General features: G+C 37.4%; 1 protein-coding gene across 2 annotated transcripts in view; it reads right to left on the minus strand.

The window, feature by feature from the left end:
• Positions 1-464: 464 nt before the first annotated feature.
• Slain2 (SLAIN family member 2) overlaps positions 465-19,314 on the minus strand; it is a 49,356-nt gene continuing 30,506 nt past the window's right edge. Inside the window, exons 7-9 of one of the 2 annotated variants that reach the window (XM_090343628.1) lie at positions 16,873-16,950; positions 5,679-5,994; positions 465-3,379 (exon numbers count right to left, since the gene is read on the minus strand). In XM_090343628.1, coding sequence (XP_090199754.1) covers positions 3,313-3,379; positions 5,679-5,994; positions 16,873-16,950 — 461 coding nt within the window. In that variant the 3' untranslated portion in view covers positions 465-3,312. The remainder of the gene's footprint in view (positions 3,380-5,678; positions 5,995-16,872; positions 16,951-19,314) is intronic. The other variant, XM_090343629.1, reaches the window with a different exon arrangement.

Consider the following 19,314-nt stretch of genomic DNA (forward strand, 5'->3'; position numbering starts at 1 on the left):
TGATATTTATTATTCAATGTATTTTAAAGTTTTCTAGTTGACTTGGAAAAATTCAAATGTGAAGGGATTGTTTAAATAATGTGCACAACTGTTCATTTTCCAGCCATAAACAATCCATGTGATTACCTCAATATTCTATTGGGCTTGAGAACGTGTTCATTTTCCCTCTTGGAAGCCCTAAACTTCCTTGTTTCATTTATGTTAATTTTTTCTAAATAAATACGAGTTTGTAGCAGGTGAAAAATTTCCAAGAACAACCAATTTGGAGTAAGTTAAATTCACGCCAAATAATCCATATTTGAAATATCATGATACAATCCAACACTATGGAGTCTAACTCTAAAAGGGCAATGGGATTTGAGTTGTGTATTTAAAAAAGGAAATGAAAAATTTATTAAAACTAATTAGAAGGCAACTGAGGGAGAAATATATCCAGAAATTAATAAAACACTTGAAAATGAATATAAATTTAATAATGAACATTATGGTCAGGCTGTTTATTAAGGAGGCAACCACATATACAAGTTAGGCTATAGAAATGTTTGCAAATCAAACTTCATGTGATCTAAAAGGACCATGCATAATGTCAAAAATGGACACCTGTACAGTCAGTAAAAAGTCAATTTAAACATACACAGTCTAGATCATCCTAGAGTCATACAAACACTGGGGCCACATATGTATCTGATTTTCCTTCAAAAAAACCTTTTTTTTAAATATAAAAGCGATGCACTGAGATAATTTTTAAAAGTATTTGGTAATTATGAATGGTCCCCAGTTTTACAAAATGTGATTTCCAGGGTATGAAAACTGAAAAAAGTCAACTCTTCAGAGAGTGTTTTATAGTATACAAACAGGTTTATAGAAAAATGATCCAGCAAATGCTTGAGTTAAGAATATTTATATTTTCCAATTCTTTACACTTTTATTAACACACTTACAAAAAATAACATTCAAACACCAAGAAAATTAAATAACTTTGGAAGCAGAGTTCATAGTTTTCTGCTTACATATATAAGTGACAATTCTGGGTTGTTGGCACAAAATAATCAACATTCATAAAATCCTTACTACTATATATCAAACATAAGTTAAAATCATAGGCACTAGTTTATCAAATCCACATTTCTTCTGTAAGACTAACCACAGTAAACCCTTAGATTTTCCCAAACAGAAAAACTGGCAATACACAAAGGCTTTCTAGCAAAAAGGCAATTTTTCTCTTTAGGAAACTACAAGCCAACCGTCTGTGGTAGTACAACAGCAAGTAAAATAATACTTTACCAAACTCAGATTGAAAATACACTTTAACAAGTGATGAAATATTTTAATTAAAAAAAATAGATTTTTTTCTGATGCAGCCATTTAAAAACAAAGTTAAATAACCTGAATACTCCTCTTGAAACTGATTATCTAACTTAAAAAAATGTAACCGATGTTTTCTAACAGTTAAAATTTATTTTAATAGATTGCAGCATATATATATTTTTTTTCTTTTAAAGTTGCACTGAAAACCGAGACCTGTTTTGTGTGTATACCATTTTTAAAAATACACTGTGGCTAGTTCTTTCTTTTACTTACTTAGATTTCATGAGATACTCCCCCACCAAAGCAGATACTTTATTTTTCTTTCTTCTGAAAAGCAACATTTTTTTAGTTTATGATCATGTAGAATTCTGACACCATCCTCTCCAGACCCACGCCATCACTTTCAAATTCCTGGAATTTCTTCCCTGCATTCTGCTACAAACTACCCAGGACTATGCTGAGGGAATGCCACCCCAGGACACACTGGCACTAATTAACCCAGCATAGGTCAAGGCAGAATGGGGGCACGGTTTTAGTTATCACTCTCCTTGTCTCTCCTCATTCTTCAACCTCAATACTGTCCTGAATATAGTCTTCCATTTCTCTCTCAATTTCTTTTTGCCAACTTAAAGAATATCTTTGATTAACAGGAAATAAACTTACGTTTAAATATCTAGAATCTTTTAGGTGACTTAACTGCCACTAATTGAGAGTTGTTAAAAGACTTCATCATCAAAAATGACAAGCCTACTACAGGAGGAAGTTTTAGTTTTGACAAAATCAAAACAGGTAACTTCAAGGCTACATCTGCCATGAGACAGCAAGCATGTATTAAACAAGTTATGAGTCAGATGTAATAGGTTACCAAAAATGGAAAAACTGATATAAGGCAGAATCTAAGTCAAAAGGGGCAATATTTTAGAAAAAAGATACTTCATTCAGTTACTCAGTTTAAAGTGGATAGACTTAAGTAGGATTTAATAGGCTAGACTTACCTACCACAAAATAGACCATTATGCCATTAATAGCAACAATACCACTGTCGTCACCAGAGATTTTGTAGATTTAAGTGCATAGATTTTCCACCCTCTCTCTCTTACTGTATGGTTCTGCTCCAGGTTGTAAGCACTGAGGTGTTATATCAAGAATAAAGACATGCATTACTTGCTCTTCCCCATCATGGAAACGAGATCTTTTGGTTCTGTCACGGGTAGCCTGAAGAAGTAGGTTTCAATAGCAAAGGCCATCTTTCCTGAGCCAGGAACTATAAAGTTTAGAAATGTTGTACAACTGATATCAAGCCCTTTTGGCAATCAAAACAAACACACGTTGGATGTGTCAATGCAACAACACAATGGATGCACATGGCACCATCATCTGGTGGTGGTGATAGATGAGCTATGCCCAAAACTTAAGACTAAACAAAACAACATCTTCCAATTAATTTGCCAAAAATAATTCATAGAATTCTCCTCAATGTTTGAAATCTCTTGCTCATTTCCTCTTTCTGTCTTCCAATCCAATCTTCATGTACTAGTGAGACACTAGATAATTAGTCAGGATATTAGTTCTCATTGACACAAATATTTATTGATACTACTCATACAGTTAATGGCTGAATGTGGTTTTGGATAGCCTGCACCCAACCATTTTCCGTGTACAAAAGTACACTTTCATTACAAATGGGCATTTCTCTTTGGCATCCACTTGGTATTTACCTTGGTCTCCATCAAATATTAAAAAAAAATCAACCATTTCTATTAAACAAAACTAAAAAGTGAATCCATGGAAGTGATTGTATGATCACCAAACACATTTGATGTTAAATGTCATTAAAGTGCTGCTTGATCATCTCTGTCAGTTGTGCTAGTTTAGGACAGAGAGGGCTGAGATTTTATGAATCCCAAGAGTTGTATCAGAACAGTCTGCATATAAAAGTTGTTTTTCAGAGTGGTGAAGGGGTATCCATGAAGCTGTGGACTTGTGCAACCTTGTTTTTGCTGGTCAGTAGCAGCCATCTTTCCAACTGTCATCTTTCATGCTACCATAGGTTTTAGGAGCTGGCAAAGATCTGAAAAAAAAAATTAGTTTCATAATGATTGGCATATCTTTATAAAAACACAACCATACCATTTATTTTATTATTTTTGTTTTGTCAGTCATGGGGCTTGAACTCTGGGCCTGGGCACTGTCCCTGAGCTCTTCAGCTGAAGGCCATAGCCCCAACCTTTCAGCCACAGCACCACTTCCAGTTTTCTAGTGGTTAGAGGTAAGAGTCTCACAGACTGTAGTGCCCAGGTTAGCTTTGAACCACAGATCTCAGCCTCCTGAGTAGCTAGGATGTTACAGGCATGAGCTCTGCTAACCAACCATTCTTTTTTCTTTTTTTTTTTTAAAGAAAAAAAAATGAAGTTTATTTTAATTGCACCCATTTGGCTGTTTCTATCAATCCAGCTACATTTATTTCTTTTTTTTCATATATTTTTAATTGTAATTAATAGAAGGGTTACATGATATTTGCCAGATAGAAGGTGCATTAATTCACATACATTGATACCCTTCTTTCACATGTCTTGGTCCCCATTTCCCTCCCCACTAATCATACCATTCTTAAAACACAGTTTTAGGTTTAGTTTTCAGCCTCATAATCACAAAGATCTAAGCCCAAAACTCTAAAAGGCCACTAGTACCACTTTCTCTTCCTCCCATTTTCATAACCAGGTGTCTTCTTCTAACATGTCTTAGCTAACACAGCTCTAAGATTAAAATGAAGATGGTATTACTTTTTCAACCACATGACAACCAACCTATTAATCATTCTGAGGCAGAAAGATAAATCTGACACTGAAGAAGCAGGCAGAATGGGGTACTGGTTAAAAGAACTTGTAATGGACTGTCTTAGTTGTGTGGCCTTAGATAACTTAATTGAGTCTCATTAAACTTCAATACCTTCCTCTAAAAAGCAGGAGAACCTACTCATTACTGTGAATAATATAAGTTGTATCATGTAGTACAGAGCAAAAAGCTGTTGTACTTGTCTGAAAGTTTGGCCTAGCAGTAGAGTGCTTACTGAGCACACACAAAGCCCTGGGTTTGATTCCTTGGTTACCACATACAGAAAAAGCCAGAAGTGGTGCTGTGGCTCAAGTGGTAGAACACCAGACTTGAGAAACCTCAAGGACAGTGGCCAGGCCTTGAGTTCAAGTGCCAGGACTGGTTAAAAAAAAAAAAAAAAGCCATTGTACTCTCTTGGTGGAATCTGAAAGGGTACAATATTTATGTTAGAATTAAGGAAGTCTGGGCCAGGAGTTTGGCCTAGTGGTAAGAGTGCTTGCCTACCATGCATGAAGACCCGGGTTCAATTCCTTGGTACCACATACACAGAAAAAGCTGGAAGTGGTGCTGTGGCTCAAGTGGCAGATGCTAGCCTTGAGAAAAGCCCAAGGATAGTGCTCAGGCCCTGAGTTTAAGCCCCACGACTAGCAAAAAAAAAAAAAAAAGAAGAATTAAGGAAGTCTGTAATTCTGTTTAATTCTATGGGATGACAGGACTTTTTTTTCAAACAAGTGCTTAAATTTTTATTAATAATGAATTCCACTATTTCCTGAAAAGTATATAAAAGATTGCAAATACATGGTTAACAACCCATCTGGGATCAGAATCACCTCAAATGATATTAAACAAATAGCAAAAAGTCTCTCTCACACACACACACACAGGATTTTGGGCTTCATGCCACTTCCACTCAGTCATTCTACATTTATAAAAATTCTACTAATAATTCTGACTTGTATCAGATTTGAAAACTATGCTTATAGATTTCACTCAAGCTTGGTAGCTAAAAGTTTTATCTGAAATATGACTCTAGATTCTAACGTATTATCTTTGTTGACTATCACTGTACTAAAAATGAACAAATTTCAACGAACTTGGCTCTTTTTTTAAACCAGACCTGGGGCTTGAACTAAGTGCCTGAGCACTGTTTTGGGGCTTTTTTCTCAAGGCTAGCACTCTACCACCTGAGCCAGAGAACCACTTCTGGCTTTTTCTATGTTTGTGGTACTAAGGAAACAAACCCAAGTCTTCGTGCATGTTAAGCAAGCACTCTACTGCTAGTGCCACATTCCTAGCCCTTGACTCTTTTTTTTATAAGTCCTATAAGATGGTTTATCATACTAATCATCTAGACAAATTTAATCTGAATCAAAATGATATAATGTCCCTAAATGAGGATTACTTCAAAATAATGAAGGAATGCTTTATTTGAACTGTACTAATTCTCTAGTGGGAATCCATTAAGATTCTCTATGCTTAGTATCAAATACAGAGCTGACATTCAAGAATTCTGAGACAGAGCATTTGCCACTTACCTGCGAACAGGCTGTGCAAGTTTGCTGCGAGGCACTGGTATACCCCCAGCAGAAGGAGCACTGGGTCTGGGCAAGCCACTTCTCATTGCAGTTGTCCCTGCAGGTCTGGTTAGAGTAGTACTGTTGATATTGCTGGGGTTTGCTGAGACTGTGTTCTGAACCACAGGAGGCCCGGGTAAGGAGGTGGTTTGTGTGCACTGTGCTGTTTCTTGGCTACCAGGAGAACCAGAGCCATGGTTACTAAATGCTTTCACTGGTTGTCGAAGAGCCAAGGGAGATGGTGCTGCAGGGGAGCGGAATTTGCCTGGAGAAGGTACTGTGGAATGGCAAAGAAAAACCAATGTCTTCAGTGGAATCTGAACCTAAGTGAAATCACTATTTTATTCTATATTTGATGACTAGGAACTAGAGTATCTGTATGCTCAACACTTCACTTACACAAATACAAGGGATAAAGGATATTTCTGGGCTAAATAGAGGGGAAAAAAGGTAATTGATAAATTCTAAATAAATAAGTCCATACTCAAAAGGTTACAACTGTTTTGAAAAATGTTTTAAGTAGGCCAGATGTTGTAACCTACAATGTAAGAAAAGAAAATGCATTATAGGATTCTGCCTCACTATAGTAACTAATTTGGGCCATAAAAGAACATTACAAAGGTTGACTATAGGGCTGAAAGAATTTGAAACCCATTTCTCTTCCCAAAGAATCAGCTCAGATATTAAATATCTGGTGGCTGTATCCCCAAAGTCCTTTATCACAAGATGACTAAAATTTAGAAATTCACAATATTATTTAAAAAAATTCTGGTCAGACTGCTTGCTGTACATATCACAAAACAAGAAAGTTGTAAATCAAGGGGCATATAGAAATGTCTTCGAAGTTACGGAAAAAGGATGTTAAAAAGAATGTCAATTTTATTAGAACATTTTAATGTTAAAATACTCAGATATGAAATGAAATAAAATGCTTAATCATGTTTGATTATGTCACTTCTGAAAGGACATTCAGATACACATGGATGATAACAATGCAGATAATATCAACATATTAGTTGACATTAGAGCAGAAAGGGACTCAAGACAGGAAGGGAAAGGAGTGGGGACAGAACAAGGGGAGAGGGGAAAAGAATGAATCTTATTCAACCTTTTTTAACTTGAGAGGGATATGAGGGAAGGGAAAACCTGGGCCATAGTAATGAGTTATTGTACACAATTTCATCTTCCTCACTTCTATCTCAACAGTGGTGGCGAGAAGGAAGTATATGCAAGGCAAATCTTGACTCTCAACTTGAGAAGTGCCTGGGGAGAGCCACAAAGCACACCTTCAGGTGTATCAGTGAGGGTATTCCCAGAAAGGATTAACTGAGGGTGAAAAATCTATGCTGAATTTGGGCGGCTCGGTCTCAGCGGGGGAAGGCAGAAAAAGCCACTAGCTACGCATTTTTTTCCTCTCTTCCTGACTGTGAGCTGCTGTGCTATGTTCTCCCATCATGATGGATTATAGCTTCAAAACCATGAGCCAAAGTAGGTTTTTGTTCTGTAAGTCATTCTCACATATTTGTTTTTATATGTTTAAAAACCAACTCCCCCAAAACCCTCAAAGCAAGGCATCAAAACAGTGAAAACTACACTAAGGAATATTATAATAAAATTTAAAAATCTTAAAGATCAATTTTTTTAAAAAAGAAAAGGAAAAATGCTAAAATATTATAGGCACAAGCCGGTGGCTCATGCCTCTAATCCTAGCTACTCAGGAGGCTGAGATCTGAGGACCCAGGTTCAAAGCCAGCCAGCCAGCCAGGGCACAGAACCACTGAGACTCTTATCTTCAAATAACCACTAGAAAAAATGGGAAGTAGGGCTGCGGCTCAAGAGGAAGGGTGGTAATCTTGCACCAAAGAGATCAGGGGCAATGCCCAGGCCCAAGGGTAAGGCAGCAGCCTTGAGTGGAAGACTCAAGGACAGCACCCAGGCCAGAGTCTAAGCCCCAGGACTGACCAAAAAAAAAAAGAATGTAGGTTCTATAGAAACGAAGATAGCAAAAGAATCTCATTAAAGTTTTAAAAGCCTGCCAATCTAGAATTCTACATTCAGAAAACATTACTTTTCAAAACAAAATATAAAAACGTATGAAACAAGGAAATAAGCAAAAATAAAAATATCTGAAAAAATGCATCGCCATTGGGGCTGGGAGTTTGGCCTAGTGGTAGAGTGCTTGCCAAGCATGCATGAAGACCCAGGTTCAATTCTTCAGGTTACCACATACATAGAAAAAAATCTGGAAGCGGTACTGAGGTTCAAGTGGCAGAGCTCTAGCCTTGAGAAAGTCCAAAATATAGGGCTCAGGTCCTGAGCTCAATCCCAGGACTGGGGGGGGGGGGCGGGCAGAAGATTGAAACAAATCTTAACTATCCCCCCACAATTTTCATAGTCGAAAGCAATCTAGTATTACTACATTCATTTTCTTTAAACACATTATTTCAAAATTACTCACTATTATAAATATTAAGAGAAGGATAATAATAGCAGATGCTAACACTGATCTGCATAAAGCCATGATCAGTGCCAGGAATTGTGAATGTTCCTATCAAGAAACACAAAAGACTTTAAAATAATCAATGTTCAGTGAAGAGGGAGGACTTGGCAGTTCTGGGGACCAACCCAGTGCCTTCTAGTTCAGTGCTCTACTATGAGCTATACTTCCAATCCCAAATTTTACTTTTAAGTTGTGCTGTAAGATTACCTATTTAAAATATAAATAAGCTTAGTGTGGGAGGCCTATAATCTTAGCTACTTAGGAAGCTGAGATCTGACAATCATGGTTTGAAAGCAGCTGAGTGAGTGATCAGCAAAGTCTATGAGATTTTATCTCCAATTAACCACTAAAAAGATGAAAGTGAAATTATGTGGCTCAAGTGGTAGTGTGATAGTCTTAAAAAAGTTCAAGAACAGTACCTAGACTCTGAGTTCAAGTCCCAGGACTGGCAACCAATACATGTGTGCAGGCACACGTCACTCAAGCTAGACATAGTGGTGCATATCTGGAAGCCTGGATCTTTGGGAGGCAGAGATAGAAGAATCACAGTGCAAGGTTGCAAATGCACCTTACTTGGAAAATAAACTAAAAGTAGAAAAAGCTACAAGCATGGATCAAGTGTTGAGTTCTTCCCTTGCAAGTGGAAGGCCCTGAATTCAGTACCTAGTACTGTAAAAAACATGTACACCAAACCAACAAAAGTAGCTCAGAGAATAGTGCAGAAGAGTAGTTATGTCTTCTGCACAGTAAATGGTATATTTAGAGAATAGTGCTACTATATTACTCCATATACATTTATATGGAGGGCTTCATATAAAGTATGTTTTCTGGTCACAGTACAATCAATAATTTATAGAGATAAAAATAAAAGAGATACCTGGAAAAAGTCCCAAATATTTTGGAATTGCAAAAGTAATATTCAATGATACATGGGTTAATTGAATCATAGGGAACTAGAAAATACTCTGAACTGATTGAAAATGAAATCATCTTAAGGTTGTATCAACATCAGTGCTCACGCAAAATCTAAAGCTCTTAATGTTTAATTAGAAAGGAAGTATAATATTAATGAGGTGATCTTCTACCTTAAGAAGCCATTAAGAGATGGGAGGGGAAAACTGGGAGAGAGCAAGGGAAGGGGTGACACTGTCCAAAAAGAAATGTGCTCATTACTTGACTTATATAACTGTAACCCCTCTGTACATCACCTTTATAACAATTAAAACATAAAAATTAAATTACAGAAATAAGATCAAAGAACAACCCAATACATTAAAAAATAAACAAGAGACAAAACTAGAAGACTAAAATAGTATTGAAAATATCAATAAATATAAGAATGAATGAGACAAATACCAATATTAGGAGTGATTGCTGACTCAAAAAAGCCGTTCAACACAAAGGTGCAATGCCTATGTGTATCTGATCATATAAAATAGTATTTATTGAAATGAACACCAGAAGGTTTTTTTCATTGCTGTTTTTTTTTGGGGGGGAGGTCTTGATTGTTCATTTATCTGTCTTTGGGAGGGCAAGAGGGGGTACAGAAATGGACAAAGGGTGAAAACATGAAGTAGTGGTACTCACTAGAGACACTATGTTGAAAAGGAACTATACATCTTGTGGGTGGGCATGGGAGGGGAAAAGTGGGAGAGAATGAGGGAAGGGAAGACACTGTCCAAAAAGAAATGTATTCATTACCTGACTTATGTAACTGTAACCCCTCTGTACATCACCTTTATAATAACAAAAAAAAGCCATTCAGGTATTCTAATAAAATATAATTTGCAATTCAAATATTCTTCCAAATAACATTATAAAATCAATGGTTCTCTTTTCTTACAGTGCTGAGGAAGAGATTCAATACTATAACAAGACGATAGAGGAAGAAGTCATTGAATAAGATCAGCATTACCCTGATAAAGTCAAATAAAACAACATGTACATAAAAATCCTTAATAGAGTTTAGAAAAATAAAAATCCAGCACTGTAACCATAATCTGACCTATGAAACTATAACCTCTTTGTACAACTTCTTAATAACAATTAAAAAAAGAACCAAATCCAACAATATACAAAAGGTTCCATCACACCCATGTAAGGTCATAAGGTAGTTTATGTAAGTTCACACATGAATAGACTGAAAGAAAATCGTATGATCATACCAAAAAATACAGAAAGCCAAAAATTTAATATGCATTCATTATTTTTTAAACTAAACAAACTAGAAAAACCTTCAGTAAAACATTCACATCAGCAAGTAGTCACTAAGAAAATATGAAAAGCAAACAATAAACTTGGAGGAAATGCTTGCAAAATATATATCTGATAAGAAAGACTTTAATTCAGAAGCCACAGAATTCTTACAAGTAAATAATAAAAATGAACACAGAATTAGCAAAAGAGCCAGGCACTGGTGTCCTAAACCTGAACTTGGCAAGTAGAGATGTGAGGATCAAGGTTCAAAGCTAGCATGGGAAGAAAGGCTGAGATTCTTTTCTCCAATTAATCACCAGAAAACCCGGAAGTGGAGCTATGGCTCCAAGTGGTAGAGTGCTAGAGGAAAAAGAAAATTCAGGGACAGCACCCTCATCCTGAGTTCAAGCACCATGACTGACAAAAAAAAAGGGAAAAAAAGAAAAAGGGCAAAAGACTTTAGCTTCTATTCATAAGAGAAAACATATGGACGTTTAGGAGTGAAGTGAAACGATATTCAACATTCCTAACATCTTGGAAATAAGTCCTCAAGGTAAGCTACCCACTGTAGGGTACATGTATCTCCAAAGTCACGTGCTGGGAACCTAATTACCAGTGCAATACTTTTTGGAAGATGTTAACATATGAAAGCTCTGCCTTCAGGAATAAATTGGTGCAGTTATTAAAAAAAAAAGGTTGTGGGGTCTGGGAGTTTAGCCTAGTGGTAGAGTGCTTGCCTAGCATGCACGAAAACCTGGGTTCGATTCCTCTGTATCACATACATAGAAAAAAAAAAGCCAGAAGTGGTGCTGAGGCTCAAGTGGTAGAGCTCCAGCCTTGAGAAAGTCCAAGGACAGTGCTCAGGCCCTGAGCTCAAGCCCAAGCCCAAGCCCAAACAAACAAACAAAAAACTTCTGGGAGCAAGGCTCTTCTGTCTTTGTTCAGTGAAAACAAACTTTCTTATTTGCCCTCAGGTCTTCCACAGTGTCATCATGTAGTTAGAAGGCCCATTCAGATGGCAACACCTCAATTAAAACTCACCAGGCTTCAGAACTATGGGAGCACATTTCTGTCTTACTCAGGTGTTCTGTTTATAGCTGGACAAAACGTATAAGACATTGCTCACTCTTATCTATTGAAAATAATTAAAATTACAAATATTACTTAGCTGAGCATTTCGAATGTAAAACACTACTGCTATAATGATGAAACAATGTGGCAGTTTCCTGTAAGATTTAAAACATCCTGATCTGGTACACAGAGGTACAAATCCTGACACTTCCCATTTGATGTCTCCATTGCTACTGTGATGAGGGTGAGTGATGTCCCAACTCTCAGCTGGAACTCTGCTGACACCAACTTGAGGGAAGTGGAAGAATACCTGATCACTGCTGGGGCAGGATGTAGGGGTAAAGTGCAGGTCTCTAGTGAGTCTGAGATTTTTATTGTTTAAAATTTTCAGGAGGTGCATGTTATTGGTTCACACCTGTAATCCTAGCTACTCAAGGGCTAAGATCTGAAGATCATGGCTCAAAGCCATCCTGGCAGGGAAGTCCATGAGACACTTATTTCCAAAGTACCACCAAAAAGATGAAGTGGAGCTATGGCTCAAGTGGTACAGTGCTAGTCTTGAGCATAAAAGCTCAGAGACAGAGATGAGTTGAAGTCCTCACTCCTAAATTCAGGAGATATATATTTCTAATTACTAATAAGTAATAGGTCATAACTACTAATAGGCAAAATGGTGGTCAAATGTAAGAGCTCAGTTGGGCATGGTGGCTCACACTTGTACTCCTAGCTGCTCAGGCTGAGATCTGAGGATCTCGTTCAAAGCCAGCCCGGGCACTAAAGTCCATGAGACTCATCTCCAGTTAACCACTAGAAAACCAGAAGTGGTGCTGTGGCTCAAGGGGTAGGGCAGTAGCCTTGAGCTGAAGAGCTCAGGGACAGCGCCCAGGCCCTGTGGTAGGACGGTAGCCTTGAGCCATGACCCAACTGACAAAAAAAAATAAAAAAAATAAAGTAAAATCTCTGATGAAACCAGGAATGGAAGAAATGTACTTCAACATAATAAAGGTGTGTATATAGCAAGAGTCAATAGGAAAAAAACTAAAAATAATTTCCTCCAAAGTCAGGAAGAAGACAGGTATTCACTGTCCCCACTCTTTCTTAGTACAAGAATTCTTAGAAGAATAAGGGAAGAGAATCAAAGGGATTCATACAGGGATGAAAGAAGTAAGCTATCCTTATTTAAAGATGAAATGATTTTATACTTAGAAGAACCTACTAACTCCACCAAAAATCTTCTAGAGAGAATAAACATTTTCAGCAATGCAGCAGGATACGATGTCAACAAGCATGAGTCAATAGCTTTCTATATACCAACAAAGAACAAACTGAAATTGTTTTCTTGATTTCATTCTCAATCTACCAAAGAGGTGAAAGTTTTCTACAATGAAAACCATAAAACCCTAAGGAAAAGAAATAGAAAAGGTCAGGCCAGGAGTTTGGCCTAGGGGTAAGAATGCTTGCCTAGCATGCACAAAGACCTGGGTTTGATTCCTCGGTACCACACACATAGAAAAAGGCAGAAATGGTGCTGTGGCTCAAGTGGTAGAGTGCTAGTCTTGAGAAAGCCCAAGGTCAGTGCTCAGGCTCTGAGTTCAAGCCCCAGGAGTGGCAAAACAAACAAGCAAATAAATAGAAAAAGTCAAAGAGGTAAATGTCTCTCATGTTCCTGCATTGGCAGAATTAATGCTGTGAAAATAAATTCCCACCAAAATCCCAAAATCATTCTTCCCAGAGACAGAAAAATCAATTTAAGTTTTACAGGGATACAAAAAAATCTGAATAGTAAAAGTAATCCCAAACAGAGGAATAACACTAGAAGCATCACAATACCTGACTAGAAATTGCATAATGGAGCCCTAATAACAGATCCTCCATGATACTGGCACAAAAAGATACTAAGATCAGTGGAACAAAACAGAAGACCAGCAATAAACCTAGTTACAGGGACCTTATTTTCGACAAATGAACTAAAAAACATACACTAGAGAAACAACAATTTCCTCAACAAATGCTGATGGAAAGTTCAAGGTAAGCTGAGCTAACAGTACCTTGCCTTAGTGGGGAAAAAAGAGGGCTGAAAAGAGAGAAACTATAGTTTCATTGCCATCTGTGTGGATGCACATACAAAAAAGTTAAAATTCTGAAGAGTAATGCTGGGCACAGGTGGCTTATACCTGTAATCCTAGCTACTCAAGAGGCTAACGCCTGCCTGACCAAGTCCCATGAGACTCCTACAGACAACCACCAAAAAAACTGGAAATGAAGCTGTGACTCAAAGTAGCAGAGTGCTAGCTAGCCTTGAGCGAAAGAGCTCAGGGACAACACCTAGACCCTGAGTGCAAGCCTCATGACCGAAAAAGAAAAAAAAAATCAGATGAGTGGCTATTCTTATTGGAGAGGGTTTTAGCCTTATATCAAAGAGATATCCCTCAATTCTTAATTCTTCATCAGTAATTAAGATAATACTTCTAGGGCTGGGAGCACAGCCTAGTGGTAGTTCACCTGGCATGTACAAAGCCATGGGTTTGATTCCTCAGTACTACATATACAGAAAAGGAAGGCCGGAAATGGCACTGTAGCTCAAGTGGCAGAGCACTACTCTTGAGCAAAAAGTGTCCAAGCACAGTGCCCAGGCCCTGAATCAAACCCCAGGACTGGCAAAAGCAAACAAGACAAAACAAAACAAAAACAACAACAAAAACCTTCTAATTCCATCTCATTCTATATCCTGTAGCCACTGCTCAATTAGCTCAGAATGTAGAGAAAAGTATAAAGACAACCTACAAACCACAACACCACCTATAAAATATTAAAACTTGGATTAGTGAATAAGAGACAGGTAGATAAGCAAGAATTCTAATTCACAGTAACTTAGACTAGACTGTTAAGTCATTTAATCATGGAAAGAAGAAAGCCTGGCAAACCAGAATTACAAAAATAGCACACAGTAACCTTTAAGGGTAAATTAAGAGATCCTGTTCAAGATGCATTGTATTCATATGACTTTCAGAACTGAAAATCCTTTGTAAAGCTACTTAATATAAGTAAGTGGGTAAGTAGACAGACAGGTAAGACAAAAACTTTGGCCAGAAGTTATGGTCTTTTTAATGTAAATAAACACATTAACATAATGCCTCTAAGTAAAACTTTAAAACTATATAAACCTACCTTATTTAAAAAAACACATTATAAAGAATCTTATAATGTAACAAGACTTATATTAACATCAAGTCAAGTTCCATATCCTTTCATCATGGTTTAGAAATGTACTGTCTTGCCAGATGCGGTGGCTCATGCCTATAGTCCTAGCTACTCAGGAGGCTGAGGATCATAGTTCAAAGCCAGCCCAGGCACAAAAGGACCCAAGACTCTTATCTCCCATTAACCTCTAGAAAACAGGAAGTGGGGCTTGGCTCATGGGTAGGGGGGTAGCCTTGAGCTGAAGAGCTCAGGGACATCTTCCAGGCCCAGGGGTAGGGTGGTAGCTTTGAGCTCAGAGATAGCATGCCAAGCCCACAGTTCAAGCCTCGTGACCCACAAAAGAAAAGAAAAAAGAAATGTACTATCTTATTTTTTCAGTTGTGGGGCTTGAAGTCTGGGCCTGGGCGTTATATCTGAGATCCTCAGCTCAAGGTTACTGCCCTATCCCTTGAGCCACAAGACCACTTCAGTCTTCTAGTGGTTAACTGAAAACAAGAGTCTCACTGACTTTAGTGCCAAGGCTGACTTTGAACATGATCCACAGATCTCAGGCTCTTGAGTAGCTAGGATTACAGGTATGAGCTATCGGCACCCAGCTAAGGTAATGTAATTTTTTTTTAGGTTTGGTGTATGTGGTTGGGGTGTACTATGAATCAAACCTAGGACCCTACACATGCTAACATACACTCTGCTACTAAGCTACAGCCTAGTTTATCAGTTTTCACCTGTCCCTACTCCCTCCTTCCTTCTCACTTCTCTCATGTGATTTTCTGGGTCTTGAACTCAGGGCCTTGTGCTCTCACTTGGCTTTTTTGCTCAAGGCTAGTGCTGTACCCACCCCTTGAACCACAGCTCTCCTTCCATCTTTTTGGTGGTTAACTGGAGATAGAGTTTCACAGATTTTTCTGCCTAGGCTGACTTCAAACCACTACCCTCAACTCTCAGCCTCTTGAGTAGCTAGTATTACAGGAATGATCCTTTTTATTAAATATGTATATTTATACATATAGGGTAAATTGTGATGGTCCAAATCATGCATGCATGGTGTACTAATAAAGTCAGAGTCGTAAATATACCCGTAGCTTCATACATTTACCATGTTTTAAAATGAGAACATTTAAAAACCTCTCATTTATCAATTCTTGTTTTTTAAGTTCTATTCTATATACTAGAACTCTAGAACTTATTTCTCCAATCTACTGTGTACCCAATGACAAATCTTCCCTTCTTCTCACTCAACATTTTTTTTTTGGTAGTGGTGGGGTCAGTCGTGGGGCTTGAACTCTGGGCCTGAGCACTGTCCCTGAGCTCTGCAGCTCAAGTACTGTCCTATCCGTTGAGCCACAGCACCACTTCCAGCTTTCTGGTGGTTAACTGGAGACAAGAGTCTCACAGACTTTAGTGCGTGGGCTGGCTTTGAACCATGATCCTCAAATCTCAGCCTCATGAGTACTAGGATCACAGGCGTGAGCCACCATGTCCGGCTTAAACTCACCATGTGTGAGTTACATCATACATATTTGTCTACCACTAGGCCAAACTCCCGCCTGACTAATTACATTTAACATTAAATAATGTCCTCCAGATCCAATTTTCTGTCACAAATGACAGGCTCTCATCTTTTTAATAGACAAATATTTCATTTGTTGGTGACAATCAATAGTGCCACAATAAACAAGGGAGTACAGTTATCTCCTCACCTTACTGATTTCACTCCTCTTGGATATACATCCAATATTATGACTTGCTGGATCCTAAACTTTTTTCCAGGTATTTTTTTCTATTTTACTATTTACTCTATTTCTCTATTTTACTATTTTTTTTCTATGTAATATATGTACCATTGATTTGCTTTGTCAGTTTTAGGTTTCTCTACTGACTGTCTCACAGATTAAACAACACACGGAATGCCTACTATTTGATTTACTTTAGAGCACTCACATTAAGTTAAATGCTAATTTGTGATAAGAAAAATGGTACTCCATTCCTTTCAGAAGAACAATCAAATACATACCTCTGTAGAAAATGTTTCTTCTGGATTTATCCACATAAAAGGGATTAATCCACATTATGAAAAAGGAGACTGAAATGTGCCTTGTAGACATCACTGGCTCAGAATGCCAAGAGGTGTAAGGTTTAGCTACAGCATTTGCTGAAACTTTAAACTTAGTAAGAGGCTGTAGTTACCTCTTTTTGTAGATGAAGTTTGAAGCAACTGTTTGGCTTTGAGGGAAGTACGAGGCAAATTTTTCAGCCTTTGCGAAGCTGTTGAAAAATAAAGAACTGTAATATTTGCTTGGAAGTACAAGATAAAGGCTATAGCTTCTGTAAATTTGAATATTTTAATATAAACTTTAAAACTTATCAAGGAAGAGAAACCATAAGATGAAAGTATGTTAGACCCTAGAAGCAGAGGGATTTTAAAGAGATGCTCAGTGCAGCACAAGGAAGAAAAGAAAAAGGATGACAATCTTAGTGCATACTGCATACTTTTACAACCAGTTTTTTCATTGGTGAAAAAAATCTCTAATATGTCACTTAGCTGACATATCTAAGAGAAAACAAGCCACCAGCAAACATGCTATAGGATGCAAAGAATACAAATAAAAAGATAAAAGTGATGAACACAAGCACACAGCATAGAAAACAAAAGCAATACTTCTTCAATGTAAAAAAGCGCATTTTGGCAAAGCAGTCATTGTTAGATGAAATGCCCTAAAAAAACAAATCCCCACACTCGAAAAGGAGAAGAAAATCCAGAACCAGGAAAGTCTCCTGAAAGTCATAATCTGCTGGCTTTACTGTGTTCAACATCATCTTGTACAATCAACTAATTTTAACGTCCATCCCTTAGTGTAGTATTTAAATCACACACACACACACACACACACACACACACACACACACACACACACACACACACAAAGCGCGCGCGCATATTTGGAGGTGCAAGTAAGTGTTGGTGTGCACTGAAAGTACTGGTATCGGGTATTGGTATTTTTTGGAACTGGTATTGGGGTTTGAACTCGGCCTGGAAGCTGTTCCTTAGTTTTTCTTTTCCTTCACAGTTAGGGCTCTGCCATTTAAGCCACAGCTCCTCTTTCAGCTTTTTGGTGGGTAACTGGAAGTAGAGTATTAAGGATTTTTCTGCCCTGATTTCAGTTTCCTGAATAGCTAGGATTATAGGCATGAGTCACTGGTGCCCAGCTTAGCATATGCTTTTTAATGTGATCAATGAAGAACTTTCTCACAGTATCATTTAATATTCAGCCCAGGTCTGAGGTGAGAACGGTTCCAAATATTCTTAAGACCGTGGACTACCTATGGAGTCCCACATCTACCAGGGCAGTCACCTGTTCCACTTAGTGTGAACTTCAATACTTCTAGGATGGACATACAAATTTTTTCTTTAAATCAAAGAGATCCCATACCTAAGATTGTAGCAGGGGAAGAGATAAGCCCTGGGGTTAAAAGTAATATTTGATCAATTATTAGAGAACAAAGAGAAGAATATGCTCAATTCTAACCAAGTTGGACAATGATTATTACCTCACAGCTAATGAACTTACAAAATGTATTTGACTTTTAATTTTTTTAGCACTATATATTAGTATAGGCAAATAGTGTCTAATACCAATTTAACTTAAATAAACAGGAAGACTAGCAAAAACTTCATATTGAATAAAAAACACTTTATAAATGAACGGGTTACCTTGCACCTGTATCATAAAATGCACTATAATCATCAAATATCCTTTACCTACATATTTACTCACATGTTTTCATCCATCCATCCATCATCTACACAATCATCCTATTTTTAATTACTCATGCAGCTGAGTATCTGCTTTGTTCCACGTATTACTTTGGGTACAATGGAGTCAGTAGCCAACCAACTCAATAAACAGTTCTTAATTCTCATCAAATTAGTACTTAGAAAAGGGGAGACAACCAATATAAACAAAGTAGCAAAATGTATAACTTTCCCAATAGTGATAGCTATGCCAAGGAGAAAAATAAGTAGAAAAGGAGGACAAGAAGATTTAAGCGGCAATTACAAATAAGTAACCAGAAAAACTTCCTTAAGAGGATATTTGCACACAGATGAAAAGTGAGACTTGGTGAGTGCTTTAGATACTGGGAAAAAGTATTCCAGATTAAGTAGAAAGAAACCCTAGAAATATGAAATTGCAATGTGACTAGTATTCTAAAGAAGAGAACTCAGCAGTAAATGATGGCAAAGAAAACAAGAAATCTTTACTAAAATTGCTAACAACTAAACACTTTTTACGATAGTTTATGCCAAATACCATCCACAATAATCTATTTGAATACAGTTATGATAAATCTAATGGACTCTTATCACTGTGATTTCACAGTGAAATCATAACAATCTATAGACAAGGGCCACACTTTTCCAGAAATACACAGTAGAATGGGATTACATATACAATCAGTTTCTGAATTTATTTGATATAGACTGAATGATGATTTTCATAAACTATCACAATCATCAGATGATTGTCAGCCAAACAAGAACTCTGTTTTGTTTTGTGTTGTTTTGTCCGTCACGGGGCTTGAGCTCAGGGCCTAGGTACTGTCCATGAAATTTCCAGCTCAAGGTTAGTC

Source organism: Megascapheus bottae, chromosome 13 (genome assembly GCF_031878675.1).
Source record: "Megascapheus bottae isolate mThoBot1 chromosome 13, mThoBot2.hap1, whole genome shotgun sequence".
Taxonomy (NCBI): domain Eukaryota; kingdom Metazoa; phylum Chordata; class Mammalia; order Rodentia; family Geomyidae; genus Megascapheus; species Megascapheus bottae.